This window comes from Vipera berus (genome assembly GCF_964194415.1).
Source record: "Vipera berus genome assembly, chromosome: 4".
Classification (NCBI taxonomy): domain Eukaryota; kingdom Metazoa; phylum Chordata; class Lepidosauria; order Squamata; family Viperidae; genus Vipera; species Vipera berus.
Genome location: NC_138206.1, coordinates 97,752,973 through 97,768,818, shown reverse-complemented (window position 1 = coordinate 97,768,818; position 15,846 = coordinate 97,752,973). Strand labels below are relative to the sequence as shown.

Genomic DNA, 15,846 nt, shown 5'->3' with positions numbered 1-15,846 from the left:
AGCTGCCTGCCCACTAGTAAGCTTCTAGTTGCAATTCAAGGTGCTGGTTACACATATAAAGCACTTCATGGTACAGGGCTAGGTTATTTGTGGAACTAGGTATCGCCTATTTTTGCCCATCCCATGAGAAATGACCGGATGGGCGTACTCTGGGCCCCTTGTATAAAACCATTTGCTTGGAGAATCCCAGGAAGTGTCACAGTGCAGAATATCCCAGAGATTTGGATTGTCCTAATCCTATTGGCCTTTTATACAGCCTTGAAGATCCGGCTTTTCCTCCAGCTATTGAGCCAATACACTGGGTGAGCCTGCTTGCAACAGCTAAAATGTTTATGCCTCATATTTTTCTCTACTGACTTTACACTGCTGGTTGGTTTTGATTTTAGTCTAATCTTAGCATCCAAAGTGACAATTTGTGAGTTTGGTGGCCAGATAAATCAACTACAGGTAGTCCTCAACTTTTATTCATTTGTTTAGTGACTCTTCGAAGTTACAACAGCAGTGAAAAAAAGGGATTTATGACCGTTTTTCACACATAACCACTGCAGGATTCGTATGGTCATGTGATCTAAATTCAGATGCTTGGCAACTGATTCATATTTATGATGGTTGCAGTGTCCCATAGTCATGTGATCACCTTTTCCAACTTTCTCCGACAAGCAAAGTCAATGGTGAAACCAGATTCATTTAACAACTGTTACCAACTTAACATCTTAAGTGAGTCACTTAACAACCATGGCAAGAAAGGTCGTAAAATGGGGCAAAACCCATTTAACAACTGTCTCACTTAGCAATGAAATTTTGGGCTCAATTTTGGGTCATAAATGAAGAACTACCTGTATATATATTAGACAGACAGAAACAGTGTGTGTACAAAATTCAATGATAACATATAATACATTGTGTCATAAGTCATAATGTGGCTAGGCTGGTGTACTATTTGAGCCAAAACCATAATTAAAATGAGCACTAACCACAATTTCTTTTTGTGAGTTCTTCTAGTGTAACCTATGTGGGCCATGACCTATGAGGTCCAAGAATGAATGAGAGCAATCTTGTACTTCTCCCCATTTCAGCATCTGAGGGTGTTCCAGCCACAGCAACTCCACTGCCCCCACTTAAGGAAAATGAAAAGGGGACCCAAATATGACAGGGGAAGGTTCAACTCTATTCTATTATTATTAGCTTTTTTTAAAAATCCCATTTATATCCCACCCTTCTCCGAAGACTCAGAGTGGCTTACAATCTAAGAAGCACAAATCAATGTGCTTAGCAATAGCCTTCATCCTATGTATATGCCTGCTTATTAGGGCTTTTGCCCCCCCCCCAGCGGCATTATTACAAAGTCAGCTTATTGCCCCCAACAATCTGGGTCCTCATTTTACCTGCCTCGGAAGGATGGAAGGCTGAGTCAACCTTGAGCCTGGTGGGACTCGAACCTGCACTAGCTTGCTGACTAAATAGATGTAGACGTAGAATCATAGGGTTCGAAGGGACTTTGGAGGTACCCCTGCCTAAGTCAGAAGACCTTATGCCATCCTAGACAAATGATTGCCCAATCTCTTGTTGAAAATTTCCAACAATAGAGCACCCATAACAGAATATAACCATCAAATCACAGCTGATCAGTTTGGCATGCTGTTTGGTGCCTTGGATAAATAAACAGCTTAACCAGAGTTAATTCACTTAAATATGCTGTGACCATACACTCATAATTTTATTTTCATGCCACAAGAGGAAAGATGCATCTATACCAACCTCAAAACTAACTGAATATGTATAAGCAATTTTGACAGTTCCATCATTAATAGTGTTCCTTAAATCCATAGGTAGTCCTGAGCAGTCTGGTTTGTCAATATTTGTGTGCCTGAAACTAACAAAAAAAGAAACAAATTAGAGGTATAATCACAATATGCATATTCAATCTTAACTATATTTTAATATAAAAGCCCAAAGTAGAATATTTTGTAGTCATAACATTAGAAACCTAATTTATGAAGAGGCAAATTTAATTATATCAACAAAAGAAAGGTAGAAAAGAGTAAGCATGACTACATAGAAAGTAAGAGACCCAGATGGGAAGTGTTGGCCATGGATTTATATACATTTGCACAGGGAAAAATAAAACTTCAAACAGCCTGAAGTGTTGTAGTTAAATCAGAAAGAATGGACATACTACAAAGTCAAAACTATCATTCAAGCTGAATCCCATTACAAAGCAAAATTCTACTCAATCCATTATGGCTACTTATCCCTAAGAACATTTCTTTAAAAGGCATCATACAATATTTAAGGCTTTGGCTGAATAAAGATACAGTCACAGAATTCACCAATATATACTGTATTTCATTTCTACTGTAACACAGTAATCAAGGTGTTGATTTGAATAGTGGAGACCAGGTTCAAGTACTCATGTGGCTAAAGAGGTTTTTTACTGTATTATTTTTGATTCTGTTAATTTTACTGTGGCCGGCCCAAAGCCACTCTTGAGTCAGGCAGTGCTAAAACAAAAATGAATGAATGAATGACTCCCCAAAAGATTTTGGGCCAGTCACTCTCTCACAATCATATTTGGACCTCATACAACTGTTGTGATGGGGATCTAATTAATGGAGGGAGACCCATTAAGTCACCTCAAATTCTCTGACAAAACTTGGGTATAAATGCAAGCAATAAATATTAGTCCCAGGTTTTTTGTTTATGTACACATTTTCTTTGGCTTCAGATATCTGGCCAAATTATAGAAGCTCCCTGTAGATGGCACATTAAGTTTCCTTAGTTTGTTTTAACTGTCAAGAAATCTCATTTGCTTCATGCATCCCACATAATCTCGTGTTCTCTAACATAAAACTTGATATTCACCTTTTTGGTTCAAGTTTAGCAGCTACAAGTCTCGCCCTTGGTGCTTCATTTTCCACAACATGATAGACTATTTTAATATCCACATGGTTGAATATATAGAAAGTATCTGAATCATGGAATTCTGACTACAGAAAAAAAATAAAAAAGTAAATTAGAACATGGGTATTATTTTTAAATTGAATAAACTGGGCCTGTTCCGGATTGTGTGCTATCCTATATGTAAACACCGCCATAATGAGCTTCCATTTAACTGTTTCCAGTTAAACCATTACCAAAAGCAAGACTTGAAGATTTATTAAGATGATAAACCGAAGAACTACTACCAATGAGTCTGGACCTGATTCAGATGTTTGGATTTCTTGCTGAGAATCATTCTTAAGTACTTTTAGCATCTTTCCAATAATTTAATAATGAATCATTCCTGAGGATTGCTCTATGGAAAGGAAAGCTGAGAAACTCTCTACTTTCAGAGGAAGCCAAAACACAAGCCCAGTGCTTACCACAACTCATAACACTAAGCTGTGAGTGCTATGAACAGACCCACTCACAATTTTTCTCTCTTGTTAATAGAGGCAGGCAGTGGCGTAGCGTGGGGGGTGCAGGGGGGGGCCGGCCGCACCGGGCGCAACATCTGGGGGGGCGCATTAGATGCATTTTACTTTAATTACATCAGTATTTTCACGGGTTAGGGGGACGCAAATTACTTGCCTTGCCCCAGGTGCTGACAACCCACGCTACGCCACTGAGGCAGGATTCTGGCTTTCTTCACTTCAGTCCCACATTCAGATGTCATGTTAAGTTTGCTATCCAAGCTGCAGATGATTTGTTAGCTATCAGTTGTACACCTACTCACAGATGGAACGACAAGGGCCTAAAGTTATTATCACCAGTGCCCGATATGTGAACTAACTGTATGGTTTACTATTACAAGTCAAGTAAGAAGGTGATTTCTAATTCACAGTTTCACTCTCAGCTCATAAACTGTTCAGGTACTGTGTGTCAGTGCTACTTTTTATGCATAAAATAAATTAGAGCATAAAATATGTGGTATATTAACAATAAGAATGTCTAGAGCTACATTTTGCTGTTACTAAAGAATAAAAAAATCAAGCTAAATTACATTTTAAACAAAGTATCCGTATCAAATAAAATCAATTTTAAATGTTCAAATTACAGATAATCCTCACTTACCAAGAATAAGTGGGACTGGGAACTCCATCACCAAGTAATGAAGGTGTAAGGACTAACCATGCTGACTTACAACAGCAGCTCTGGCAATTCCAGTGGCTATTATTAGGCAAAGCCCAGAGAATCATGTGATTGCCCTTTGGGACTTCATGCCAGCTTCTCCATTGACTCTGCTTGTCGGAAGCCAGCAATGAAAATTGCAAATGGCAACCACATGACTGTGGGACGCTGTGACACTGTAATTATGAGCTGGTTACTGAGCACCCAAAATATGATCATATGACTGTAGAGATGCCAAAACATCCACACTTATGAGGATCCATCGCAAGTCACCCTTGTTCAGCACCTACGAACAGTTGCTAAATGAGTGGACATTAAGCAAGGACTATCTGTACAGTTAACTGCCAGTAGCTAATTGCATTTATTTTGATACAAAGTATTACAATTGCTAGAAACATTTAAAAGTCTAATTTCTGTAGATCAAGTAAATAATTGTGGTGCTAAACATAATTGTTTGAAAGCGAGTTCAAATAAATTGTAAAAATGAATATCTCATGTTTTAAAAACACGTTTTCTTCCTCTGAAAACCCAAATACTCCAAATCATTTTGATGTGGAAAGGTGTAAAGTATGAAGATTAATTCAGCAATGTTTAGCTATACTGTGCAATCTTAGCAGGCTACAGATAATTATCAGACTGATGGAGATAATTCTGATTATTTTATCTTTAAATACCCTCATCCTGTTCTACTCATCTGTAAGGACTCAGAATTAAATCAAAGCATACAAGATGCCTTCTTACACAACAAAAACCAGTCACGTGAAATAAAAACCGTATGGCTTATTTGTATAAAAGATATGTAGGACAATCCTTACCTTGATAAGTCCAATGTCAACCATTTAAACCAAACAGTAACATATTAATAAAGGCCTTGATAAAGCTTTCACTCAATTAGAGACAAAAATAAGCAACTTAGTCACAGTTCAAATGTTTGCAAATTCTGATGTCAAAAGGTAGACAGATTGGCTTGTCTCAAGGTGAACTTTCAAGGAACTTACACTTATAACACAGGCACCTCTGGGATGTCCTTCTTTTGTAACATAGCAACCAATGGGAAATCCAGGATTGCAAAATTTCTGGTTGTCCTCAACCTCATAACACCACGTTACCGGCATATTATCCACAATCCTATTAAAAAATAAAATTGCTGTTATGATAAATGCTTCAGGAAACAACATTAAAGCTAAATATCAATATTTAAATATTTAAAGATCCAAGACAAAAAAACTCATACTGAAAATATTACAAACTGGACTCCAGAGCAATTTCTACAGAGAACATTCCTAACTAGGAAAGATTGGGGGAGTTTGCAGTTTGAGTGAACAAATAATATAAATATTTATTTTTTTACTTGTATTTTGATTGTCAATATATTAAATTGCATATTTTAAATAATCCAGGGGATTAGTCAGATCAGAATTTTGTAGCCAAAAAACAATTAAGAATCTTCCAGCTATTTAACAAAGAAAGAAATTATGCATTTTACATAATAAAAAATATTCTTTAAAGTACCATAAGAGCTGTTTATATGGTAGTCTTTTACTTTAGCTAAGTAAGGTTTTAACTGTGGATTGACAATTGTGTGTCAATCCACAGCACTTACTTCAAACAACCATTGCTTCTATTTTAACTTCTATTTCCCATAAAACAATTATTTCTGCTTAAAGGTAAACCACATATATTAAAATTGTAAACTCACCAATGATGCTGATAGTTTAACAGCATACTCTTTTTCAGAAATTGTAATTTTTGCCTATATTCAGGTTTATTAAGCTCATATTCTTTTGTACAAACATGTCTGCAAGTCTCTTTTTGGTTAAAGGTAAACTATGAAAAATGAAAAATATTCAGGTTATGTGGAATTCTCTTAAAATCTATAGCACAGTTAAGACAGAAATTTTATGCAAATATACTAATTAGCTGCAGATTCATACTACTGTTGAATTAATTTATGCAATCAAGATATCACTCGCTAAAAGGAGCATTATCTCTTCTGTATAAATTCATATTTCTAATGTAATTGTTAGTTGAAACCAAATAAGGCTGTAGTGCAATTATTCTATGTCAATTTGTTTCTCTTAAACAAGAATATGAACCAAATCTTTCTTGAATCTATATGGAAAAAGAAATCAGGTTTCCAATTCAGAAGGACTCAGCTTACAGTTTAACAACTAAGTTACACTTTTCTATAGGGTAGATTCTTCCAAACACAGGGGAATAGAATTGCAAACACATGACAATAATGAAACCTGAGGAGTATTTTCATACATAGGCTCCTCTATTTTTGAAGGGCCCCAATAAGTACCAAGTATCAGTTGACATTTAATGAAATCTGTTGTCCCATCAAGACTAAAGCAGAAGTCAAATAATAAAACCAATGTTAAAAACAGAAGGTAAATATCAGGATAGCTGTACAGAGAAATTCTAGCACATCCTTTCCCAACCTTCCAGATGCATTGCACTATGATTCCCATCAGAAAGACTACTTGAAGTAATAGGAATTGTAATTCACCATATCTAGAAAGCATCGAGTTAGGAAAAAAATGTACTCAGTGATATAGAATCTGCACAATAAAGGCCTAGTTGATCACATGAATGTCATATGATCAGCCTTAACACAATAATGCATCTGCCATATCTGTCAGTGGCATTTTAATGAGAAAGAAACACTATAGCACAATGAAAAGAAACAGTCATTATATTTTAAATTATGTTGAAAACTTAATTCCACACTAAGTGACTTTCTGAAAATGTAAGAATAGATCCCGGGGCTTCTTTCAGAGCATTCTTAAACCCTGGTGATAATTAATGCAGCAGTTGTGGCCTAAAGTTGCACAGTTAAAAAAGGAATCTAACTTAATCACAATTAATAGGATGAATTGGAGGCAGCTGAGGTAGTTTTCAAAAACTCAGTTCTTTTAAAACTTGGGCCTTTCCCACTTTATTGCCTGAAAGCACCTTAAGCTCTCCTCGGCTCTGCTTGTGCTGCATGTCGCCTTCTGTCTAATCACAGAAAGCAGAGTCTGCCCAGATAAATTATATGCCTAAAAAAACAAAAACAGACTATGTCAGACAATAAACCGTAGCAGGGCTGACCAACGGCATACAACAGTCCAGTATGCTGATAAGTGATGGCTCATGGAAATGGATTCAGCAGCATAGCTACAGTCATGTGGAAAAAATATATCACTGGGGGAGAAGAACTGTCAGTCCTGCAACACACATTTTACAGCAGGTAAGCTCACTTTTATTTTAGAATTAATTTTTCACAGTTGTTTTGTGCAAGTATGTCACCTGTGTGTATATGTATGTGTGTATGTGTATATATATATATATATATATATATATATATATATATATATATATATATATATATATATATATATATATATATATATATATATATATATATATATATATATAAATTTGACTGAAGATAAAATAACGGATTTGTCCACATGCATAAATAAAATCTTTACAACGTGCGGTACTTACTTTTTCACATAACTGTACTTTTTTCACTTCTACACAATGCAATACCTGATAATCATACAATTCAGTACCAGCACTGCAGTGTGTGAAAATCAAATGGCATCAGCAAGCCTAATGTTCAGTGAAAGCTGCTTTCAGATTGTCTGCCTATCATTTGCCAGAAAACCAAACAAGTAGGATATGAGCAGCTGTATGCACCAGTGCCATTTTAGTTTTCACGCAACATCTCCATCAAGGAATTGCACTGTGAGAAATGCAAAATGAAGCCATTATCAGCAAACCAAATTAGAATGCTGTTGTTAATCCTAGCAGCAGCAAACAAACAAACAAGCAAACAAAAACCAGAGTAGGTCTAGCATCTGCAGGTTCCTCCCAAGTTTCTAAAACTGGTCCATGAATGCTACATACTGGTTCTTCCCATGTGACAACTCTGCCCAAGCTTTCATTTTGGTGAGATTCATGCTTTCTCTTTTGCAATTTTACATTTGTTCATTGTTCAAATGAGGATTATACCTTGTAGGGAGATGGTTCAATCCTCTCACCAAACAATACTTGGCCAAGGTTTTCAGAAGGTCGTTTTCCTCCCTCTGCTTGACAAAAATCAAATCTATGGAAGAATACAGATTTATAAAATTCCAACATCTCAGTATGGGTTAAAATATTTTATTTGAAGAGCCTCTGGTCATCACTTTTTACCAAAGGTCCAGGCTATTTTTTTAAAATAATTTTAAATAACTTACAGGTTTTCAGAAATTAACACTTTCAATCTTATTTTGGAACCGTTTTATTTTAATATATCTCACCAACAAGAACTAGTCAGAAAGTCAAACCTTTATTTTGGTCAATGACCCAAATAAAACGGAGGCAGTCAAGCAAACAAGAAACAAAAGAAAATAATACATCAGAGAATATCATCTTAGGTGACATCCTAGACATGAATTTATGTTTAATGTATATAAATATTTTAACATAATGTTAATACCAAAGGTGATATCTTAAAACTAAAATCACATCATTTAAAACTATACAGTAACAAAAGTGAAAAAAATGGCATCTGGGAAAATATACTGATGTCACCAAACTTCTGAATTTAAAACTATCACCTATAGTCAAGGAGGAAGTGTAAATCCTTCAGTTACTACCGGTATGCATATAGCAATAGAATCTCTTATTATCCATTTGTTTATATCTTTCAGTCTGTGAATGACAGTAGTCAAGGAGTGTCAGTTCCCAATTTATTTTGGTAGTAGTATAACAAAACCTCCTAGAGGAGATCAACCCTGACTGCTCTTTAGAAGGCCAGATCCTGAAGTTGAAACTCAAATACTTTGGCCACCTAATGAGAAGGAAGGACTCACTGGAGAAGAGCCTAATGCTGGGAAAGATTGAGGGCAAGAGAAGAAGGGGACGACAGAGAATGAGATGGCTGGATGGAGTCACTGAAGCAGTAGGCGTGAGCTTAAATGGACTCCAGAAGATGGTAGAGGACAGGAAGGCCTGGAGGAACGTTGTCCATGGGGTCGCGATGGACGACGTCGCAACTAACAACAACAACATAACAAAACCTGGCGACTTTCAAAGAAACAGAGTCCAACTAGTCAGATGGGAAAAAACTGCATGCAGAAAGAATCAGTATCCTCTTTATAAATCCGATATGATTATGTTATCAGGCCTGGGGTCCCAGGGAACTGGAGACATACTTAGATGGCTCCATTGCTGAGGTAGCTATTCTTATCCTCTTTTTCCATAGGGTTTACATATTTATTTTTATAATATTTATCTTTTAATATGTATTTTTATATTTTATATTGATTTTATATTTATATATGTATTGATTTATTGGTTTGTTGACACTGCCCAGAGTTGCTTTTTGTGAAATGGACATCCATACAAATTTAATAAATACGTAAGACATTGGCTAGTGGATTTTATAGTGCCTGTGTTGCATGGGGACAGTTAGGAGGTATAGGTTATTTTCTTATATCTACCTTCCAAATACAGTCGATTGTAGGACAGTACACCAAGCTAACGTTAGAAACTTCTTAGCTTGAAAATTGGGGCAAAATTTAATTATCTTCCGGTTTGAACGAGGGTGAATCAACTACTTAAAATATATTTTGCACATCAACCAAAAATGGCCTTAGAAAATAAAAATGCAATTTCACTATTAGGTATTTAGATTATTCCATCTGGCACTGCAATTTTCTATTAATGTCAGAGCAGTCAAGCCTTCAAAACTAATATTCCCCATGCCCTATGTTGAGGGCCACTAGCAAAGCACTAATGGCATTCCCTCTTATACTCTACAGCAGGGGTATCAAACTCAATTTCATTGAGAGCCGCATCAGCATTGCGGTTGCCCTCAAGGGGCCGGGTGGGTATGGCCGGGGTGGGCGTAGCTAGAGTGCGTATAGCCTACTGGGTGGGTGTGGCCAGCTCTACATCGTTCACATCAAGGGTGCCTATGGGGGTCTGGGCAGGAGTGGGACAGATCTGAGGGTCTCTGGCAGAAGGAGAGTCTCTGGGCTAGGGCCAAGGCAGTGGGGGCCGTTCCCTTACTGTTTCCAGGATGGCTTCACGGGCCACATGAAACCACTTTGCGGGCTGGATCCGGCCCCCAGGCCTTGTGTTTGACATGTCTGCTCTACAGGTAATCCCCGAGTTAGGAGTGTTCACTTAACACTTGTTTGAAGTTACGCAATAAGCGCTCCCTAGTGTTTACGAGAAACTCCCAAAATTACAAATGTTGCAACACCATGGCAGTTCACCCTTACAAACAACTGCAGAGACTCTGCAACATTCACCCTATCGCCCCCGCTCCCCACAACACTTCCCCCTCCCTTCCTGCCATGCCGTGCCAGATTCACCTTGAGAAGATCTGTCTCCTCTCTGCCACAATCTCTGCCTTTGAGGGAGAGGAGAGTCAATGGAAACACCTGGATGCCATAATATTGTGCAAGTTCATGCATCTTTTGCAGAGAATGGGTACCTGAACTCTCGCGACATCACAGTCCCCAGAAACTATCATTTTTGGAGCAAACTCTGTGCCTGTCCCCTGCTCCACCACCAGAATACTTTTTATCCGAATGGAGACCTTGGGGAGACTAGGAGCTCCATACGTGTGCAAATGCATCATGTGAAAATGGAGTGATTCGCTGCGTTTTCAACCATCCCAATGGCTCACAGACGGAGCTCCCCATCTCCCCAAGTCTCTGTTCAGATAAAAGGTATTTGGTGCCTAGGGACACTTGGAAACGCAGTGAGGTGCTCACTTTTTATCTGAACAGAGACCTTGGGGAGATGGGGAACTCCATTTGTGAGCAAATAAAATGCTTGGAAACACAGTGAATTGCTGCGTTTTGAATATCCCCATAGGTGCTGAAACACTTTTTATCTGAACGGAGACCTGACAGAGACTGGAAGCTCTATGTGACTGGCAATGAGGTGTTTCACAACTGAAGCATTCCTCTCTGTTTCTGAAGAACCACACTGGCAGTCACACGGAGCTTCCAATCTCTGTCAGGTCTCCATTTGGATAAAAAGTGTTGCAGCGGCTTGGGTTTCTCTGCTCTGAGTGGATAGAAAACGGAGGTGCACAGCAGGATTGTTCTCAATAAGAGACAATCCTGCTCTGCACCTCTGCTTTCTTCCTTTTGGACAAGGAGGACAAGAAGGAGAAGAGCGGTCAGGATTTGTGTTATCGGCCAGTCAGGCAAGGAGTAGGTTGGGTGGGCTGGGTGGCTCGGTAGCTGGGTGGGGAAATCATGGCTGCTCAGGTGGCTGACGCCACCAGCAGCTTGGACATAGGTACAAAGGGACTCACCCCGTGATGCCTCTCCACTCAGTTGAAGGCTTCATTCCTGCCCTCAAACTAAGACCAGCGCATGCGAGCGAGCAGCACACATGGGCCATGGACAGTATTGGTTCCTGTGTCCGGCCAATTTCGATTCCATGCTTTGTCCCATAGGCAAGCAAATGAAGCAAACACTCCCCCCCCCCAAGAACGAAAGGTTCTGGGGGCCATGATCTCTTTTGAACGCAAGCAATATTACAGCACCCAGGAGCTTCCATTGTTGGCGCAAAAAGCATTTTCAAGCTGAGTCTCCTCTCCCTTAAAGGGAAAGAAACCACGGTAGAGAAGATTTTTGCAAGGTGAGTCCAGCACAGCAGGAAGGCAGGGGGAAACATGAGATATCTTAGTGGATCAGGGAGGCCTTGTTCCATCACTAGGTCGTCCATGGCCTTCCCCACCCTGAGATACCTCATGTGCACTTAACGAACCATGCATTCACCCATGCATTCAATTAGCAAATGCGTGGGTGAAAGCAGAGTGATCTCGTTCGAGGTATGAGATTCACTCTCATGAATTTTCAAGTTACGAATGGAATGGGCAGGCTCCATTCCATTTGTAACTCAAGAACAGCCTGTACTGAAGTAAAAGTTGGATTTAAAAGAAACAGGATAGAAAAAGTTTTGATACTTTTGACCTTTGGTGTTGGTGACAACACCATGTACAGGCAAAAAACAAACAAATGGACCACTGAATAAATCAACCCAAAATTTTCACTTAAGAAACATCAAGCTTAACTTATTATATTTCAGACACATTATGCAAAGGCCTGGCTCTCTGGAAAAGGATCTAATTTTGGAAAAAGATGGAAGAGAAAAAGATGGTTGGTAGCTTGATAGATGGACTGGCAAGGGGCGCACCACTGGAAGACTTGAAGGACCAGATTAGAAATGTTTGTCATGGAGATCTATTTCTGTGGTTGCTAAAAGTCAACCACATAACAACAATTTGATGTCAAACAATCACTAACCAACCAATGTAACATCATCAAGCACCCTGGCAGTCACATTATCCTAAATGACAACCTTTGCTCAGAAAATACTAAGACAAAAAGAAAAAAGTTTTAAGCTTTTTAAAGTAAAAATAACCCAAAATATTATGAGTGTCATATCTTATCAGATCTGCATTCTTGTGTAAGATCTCATATTTTTTTCATTTTTAATGTTTATACTTGGGGAAAAAGTTGATTATATTTTCCAAAAGAATTGTATTTGTGTATTAAGATGTGCAGGAAATCTAATAAATACTGTTATTTAGAATTAATTAGTTTAGCAATTTGAACATTTTTAGTTATCAGATTCTAAAATACAATAGATCACAACTAAAATAACCTTTATTAGATATACATTATGACATCTATATTATGGAACAAAATGTCCCATATTTAGAATAGTAGAGCTAAATTATAAAATTAACTTGTACAACTGAGCAAATGAATACAATACTGTCCTCAGGATAAATGCTTCGAATAGGACTTAACAAATCAAATATTATACCAAGTAACTAATTTTAAGGGCAAAAGTAATTTTCCACCATAGCTGAACTGAGACAGCCATTCCTTTTTTAGCTTAGCAAAGCATTCATAAAGTAGTTCAGTGTTACAAACCAAATTAGGAATAAGATTTAATATACTTACGCAGTATATTCATAAGGAAGGACTGATTCCACAGAATCCAGTCTATTTACAAATAGTTCTATCACAGACTGAAAAAAGCAAGAACAGATTATTAGAGATAATTAGTTTAACCCATGTTGATTTTCTTAGCTACAATGTAATTAAAAGTATTTTGAACATTAGTACTTTATTTAGAACAGACATGTCAAACACAAGGCCCGGGGGCCAGATCCGGCCCGCGAAGTGGTTTCATGTGGCCCCTGAAGCCATCCTGGAAACAGTGAGGGAACGGCCCCCACTGCCTTGGCCCTGGCCCAGAGACCCTCCTTCTGCCAGAGACCCTCAGATCTGTCCCACTCCTGCCCAGGCCCTCATAGGCACCCTTGATGCCAATGTAGAGCTGGCCACGCCCACCCAGTAGGCCATACACACACTAGCCACGCCCACCCAGTAGGCCACGCCCACCCTGGCCATACCCACCAGCCCCCCCCCCGAGGGCAACCACAATGCTGATGTGGCCCTCAATGAAATTGAGTTTGACACCCCTGATTTAGAACAACTGACATCTCAAGTAAATTTGCTTTTACTGAATTCTATTTTCCAGTAGCAAATGGATCTAGTTGGTAATAGGAATTTTTTGCTCTTTTTAGGATAACCATATTTCCTACATCTGATGCATGTGGATGCTAACAGCTCCTAGAACAGATCAGGAAGTTGGGACAGAAGGTTACAACTTTTAATGCATGTAACCCATAGGAAGAAATATTGTAGGATTAATCATTTAAGTAACAGACCAGAGAAACAGAAATTTTATTGTATAGCAGTACTGAAACAATATTTTATCAACAGATGTTCAAATTAGCCAGTCACTATCTTTCAGCCCAACCCACTTCACAAACAGGTTTGCTGTTGTGGGTAAAATAGGAGGAGGAAAATTCAGAAAAACCTTACTATGGATCAATTCTCAAGATAATGACAAGTGCCAATTACAGGCGAGATCAGAGAACAGGTGAGCTATATTTGTGTTTGAGACTTCACCCTAAAATCAAAAGCAGATTTTTTCTTTTTAAAGCCCATCTGCCCATTAAAATGGGACTGTGGGATGGCTACTCCCTTGCGTCCGGCTTCACGTTGGCAAAATATGAATTAGACTGGATAATAAACTTTTTTAAAAAAAATTTATAACTTCAACTATTTGAATTCTAAAGAACACTAGACACTCAAGTGCCAGGTTGATGGCCAAGGTCAGGAAGATCAAAAGCCCAACCAAACCAGAAAAAGCAATACCAACTCACTTTGGCATTGCAATCAAAGAAAATTAGATGACCCATTCAAGAAGGCAACGAAGGGGGGGGGGGCGTTTTAACTTTGGGTTTTTGCAAACAGGCAATAAATAGCCCCTTAGTCAACTTTGGCAGAAGGAGAAAGAAAAGAAGTTAAATAGGATGAGATTTGATTTGGATGCCAGACCAACAGATCTTAGCAGACAAGGTGTGATTGGAAAAAAGCAACCCAGGACTAAAAAGCACTTCAGGATCATGGCCAAGGAAGGTAGCCAATCGCAAAGCCGACTCGACCGGAGACCTTTTATTATCACCAGCAACTGCCACTGAGGCAGAGAACTTGGGGAGGAAAGCTCGCCGCTCCCCTAACCCTCCCAGCCCCGTCCCGTCCCGTCCCGTCCCGTCCGGACCCGCTCCCGGGACCCTCCTCCTCAGCCACAGACCTTGCAGTCCGAGACCTTATCCGACTTCTCGCAGAAGTTAACGGGGGCCAGGCCAGGCAGGTAGAAAGAGAAGATGAAGGGCGGAAGAACCGCCTGGACTGTGGAAAACAGCAGCAGCCGCGCGACCGCCATGGCAACCCCCCGAGACGAGGACGGAGACGAAGCCCAAACAAAACAAAACCCCGCAGCTCCACGACCGAGCCCCCTCGGCTGCTACTTCCGGTTTCGGCAGACACGTCAACCGGAGATCGCGGGAAGTGCCTGAAGAGTCATTTCCGCTTAAAAGGGTGTGAGGGCGGGATGTTTCTTGACTGCCATGGTTACAGCGGGGCTAGGAGGGGCTAAGGAAGGCGTGGCCCAGTTAAGGAGCAGTCTGAAGTTCAAAATCTAGACCGGTTTTAAGAAGCGAGGACTTCAATTCCCAGAGTTCCCCCGCCAACTAGCGAGGCTGATAGAAGTGGCACTCAAAAGGGTATTGTTTCCCCAGTTCAAAAGGCTTCTCCTTTCCTTTGAAATGCCTAATACTGGTTCAATATACAATACACATCCATTCTCTTCTCTTCGGGAGATGGCAGAATCCATGGAATAATGTTTTAAACATACATTTATGAATACAATATAAATGGATTCTGACAGTTATTTAGTTTTAGAGGGCTAGCCTCAATAAACTAAAAAAATTGGGAGTGATCAAATTAAGCAAGTTTTTGTCGGAGATAGAATGACACCATCATGCTTTAAGACTCTCTTTGTTTTATGTGTATGCCTTTAGAAGTGACTTTTCACCAGGATGAACATTTTTAATTCTGCTTACCCACCCCAGAGGATTTACATTATACTCCGTTGGACCTCAGCTGTGTGGCTCTACAAGCTTAACCAGGAAACATGGTTAATGAGACTGGTTTAAATGCCTAAATGGATAACGGTTGCAAAACTATGAGGATTTAATTGAAGAAATGCTAACTGTAATATGCTAGGTTGACCTCTTGGGTTAATTGTGGTTCATGTACGTGATTTATTACTGATTCTCACATTGTGCCCTGCCAGAAGGGTACA

The 15,846-nt window shown here is 39.2% G+C and overlaps 1 protein-coding gene across 1 annotated transcript in view; it reads right to left on the bottom strand.

Moving 5' to 3' along the window:
• Nucleotides 1-15,032, bottom strand: part of TM9SF2 (transmembrane 9 superfamily member 2) — a 34,352-nt gene extending 19,320 nt beyond the window's left edge. The window contains exons 1-7 of the mRNA XM_081326961.1: nt 14,794-15,032; nt 13,089-13,156; nt 8,116-8,209; nt 5,810-5,937; nt 5,109-5,238; nt 2,863-2,987; nt 1,759-1,873 (exon numbers count right to left, since the gene is read on the bottom strand). Coding sequence (XP_081183087.1) covers nt 1,759-1,873; nt 2,863-2,987; nt 5,109-5,238; nt 5,810-5,937; nt 8,116-8,209; nt 13,089-13,156; nt 14,794-14,925 — 792 coding nt within the window. The 5' untranslated portion in view covers nt 14,926-15,032. The remainder of the gene's footprint in view (nt 1-1,758; nt 1,874-2,862; nt 2,988-5,108; nt 5,239-5,809; nt 5,938-8,115; nt 8,210-13,088; nt 13,157-14,793) is intronic.
• Nucleotides 15,033-15,846: the final 814 nt, after the last annotated feature.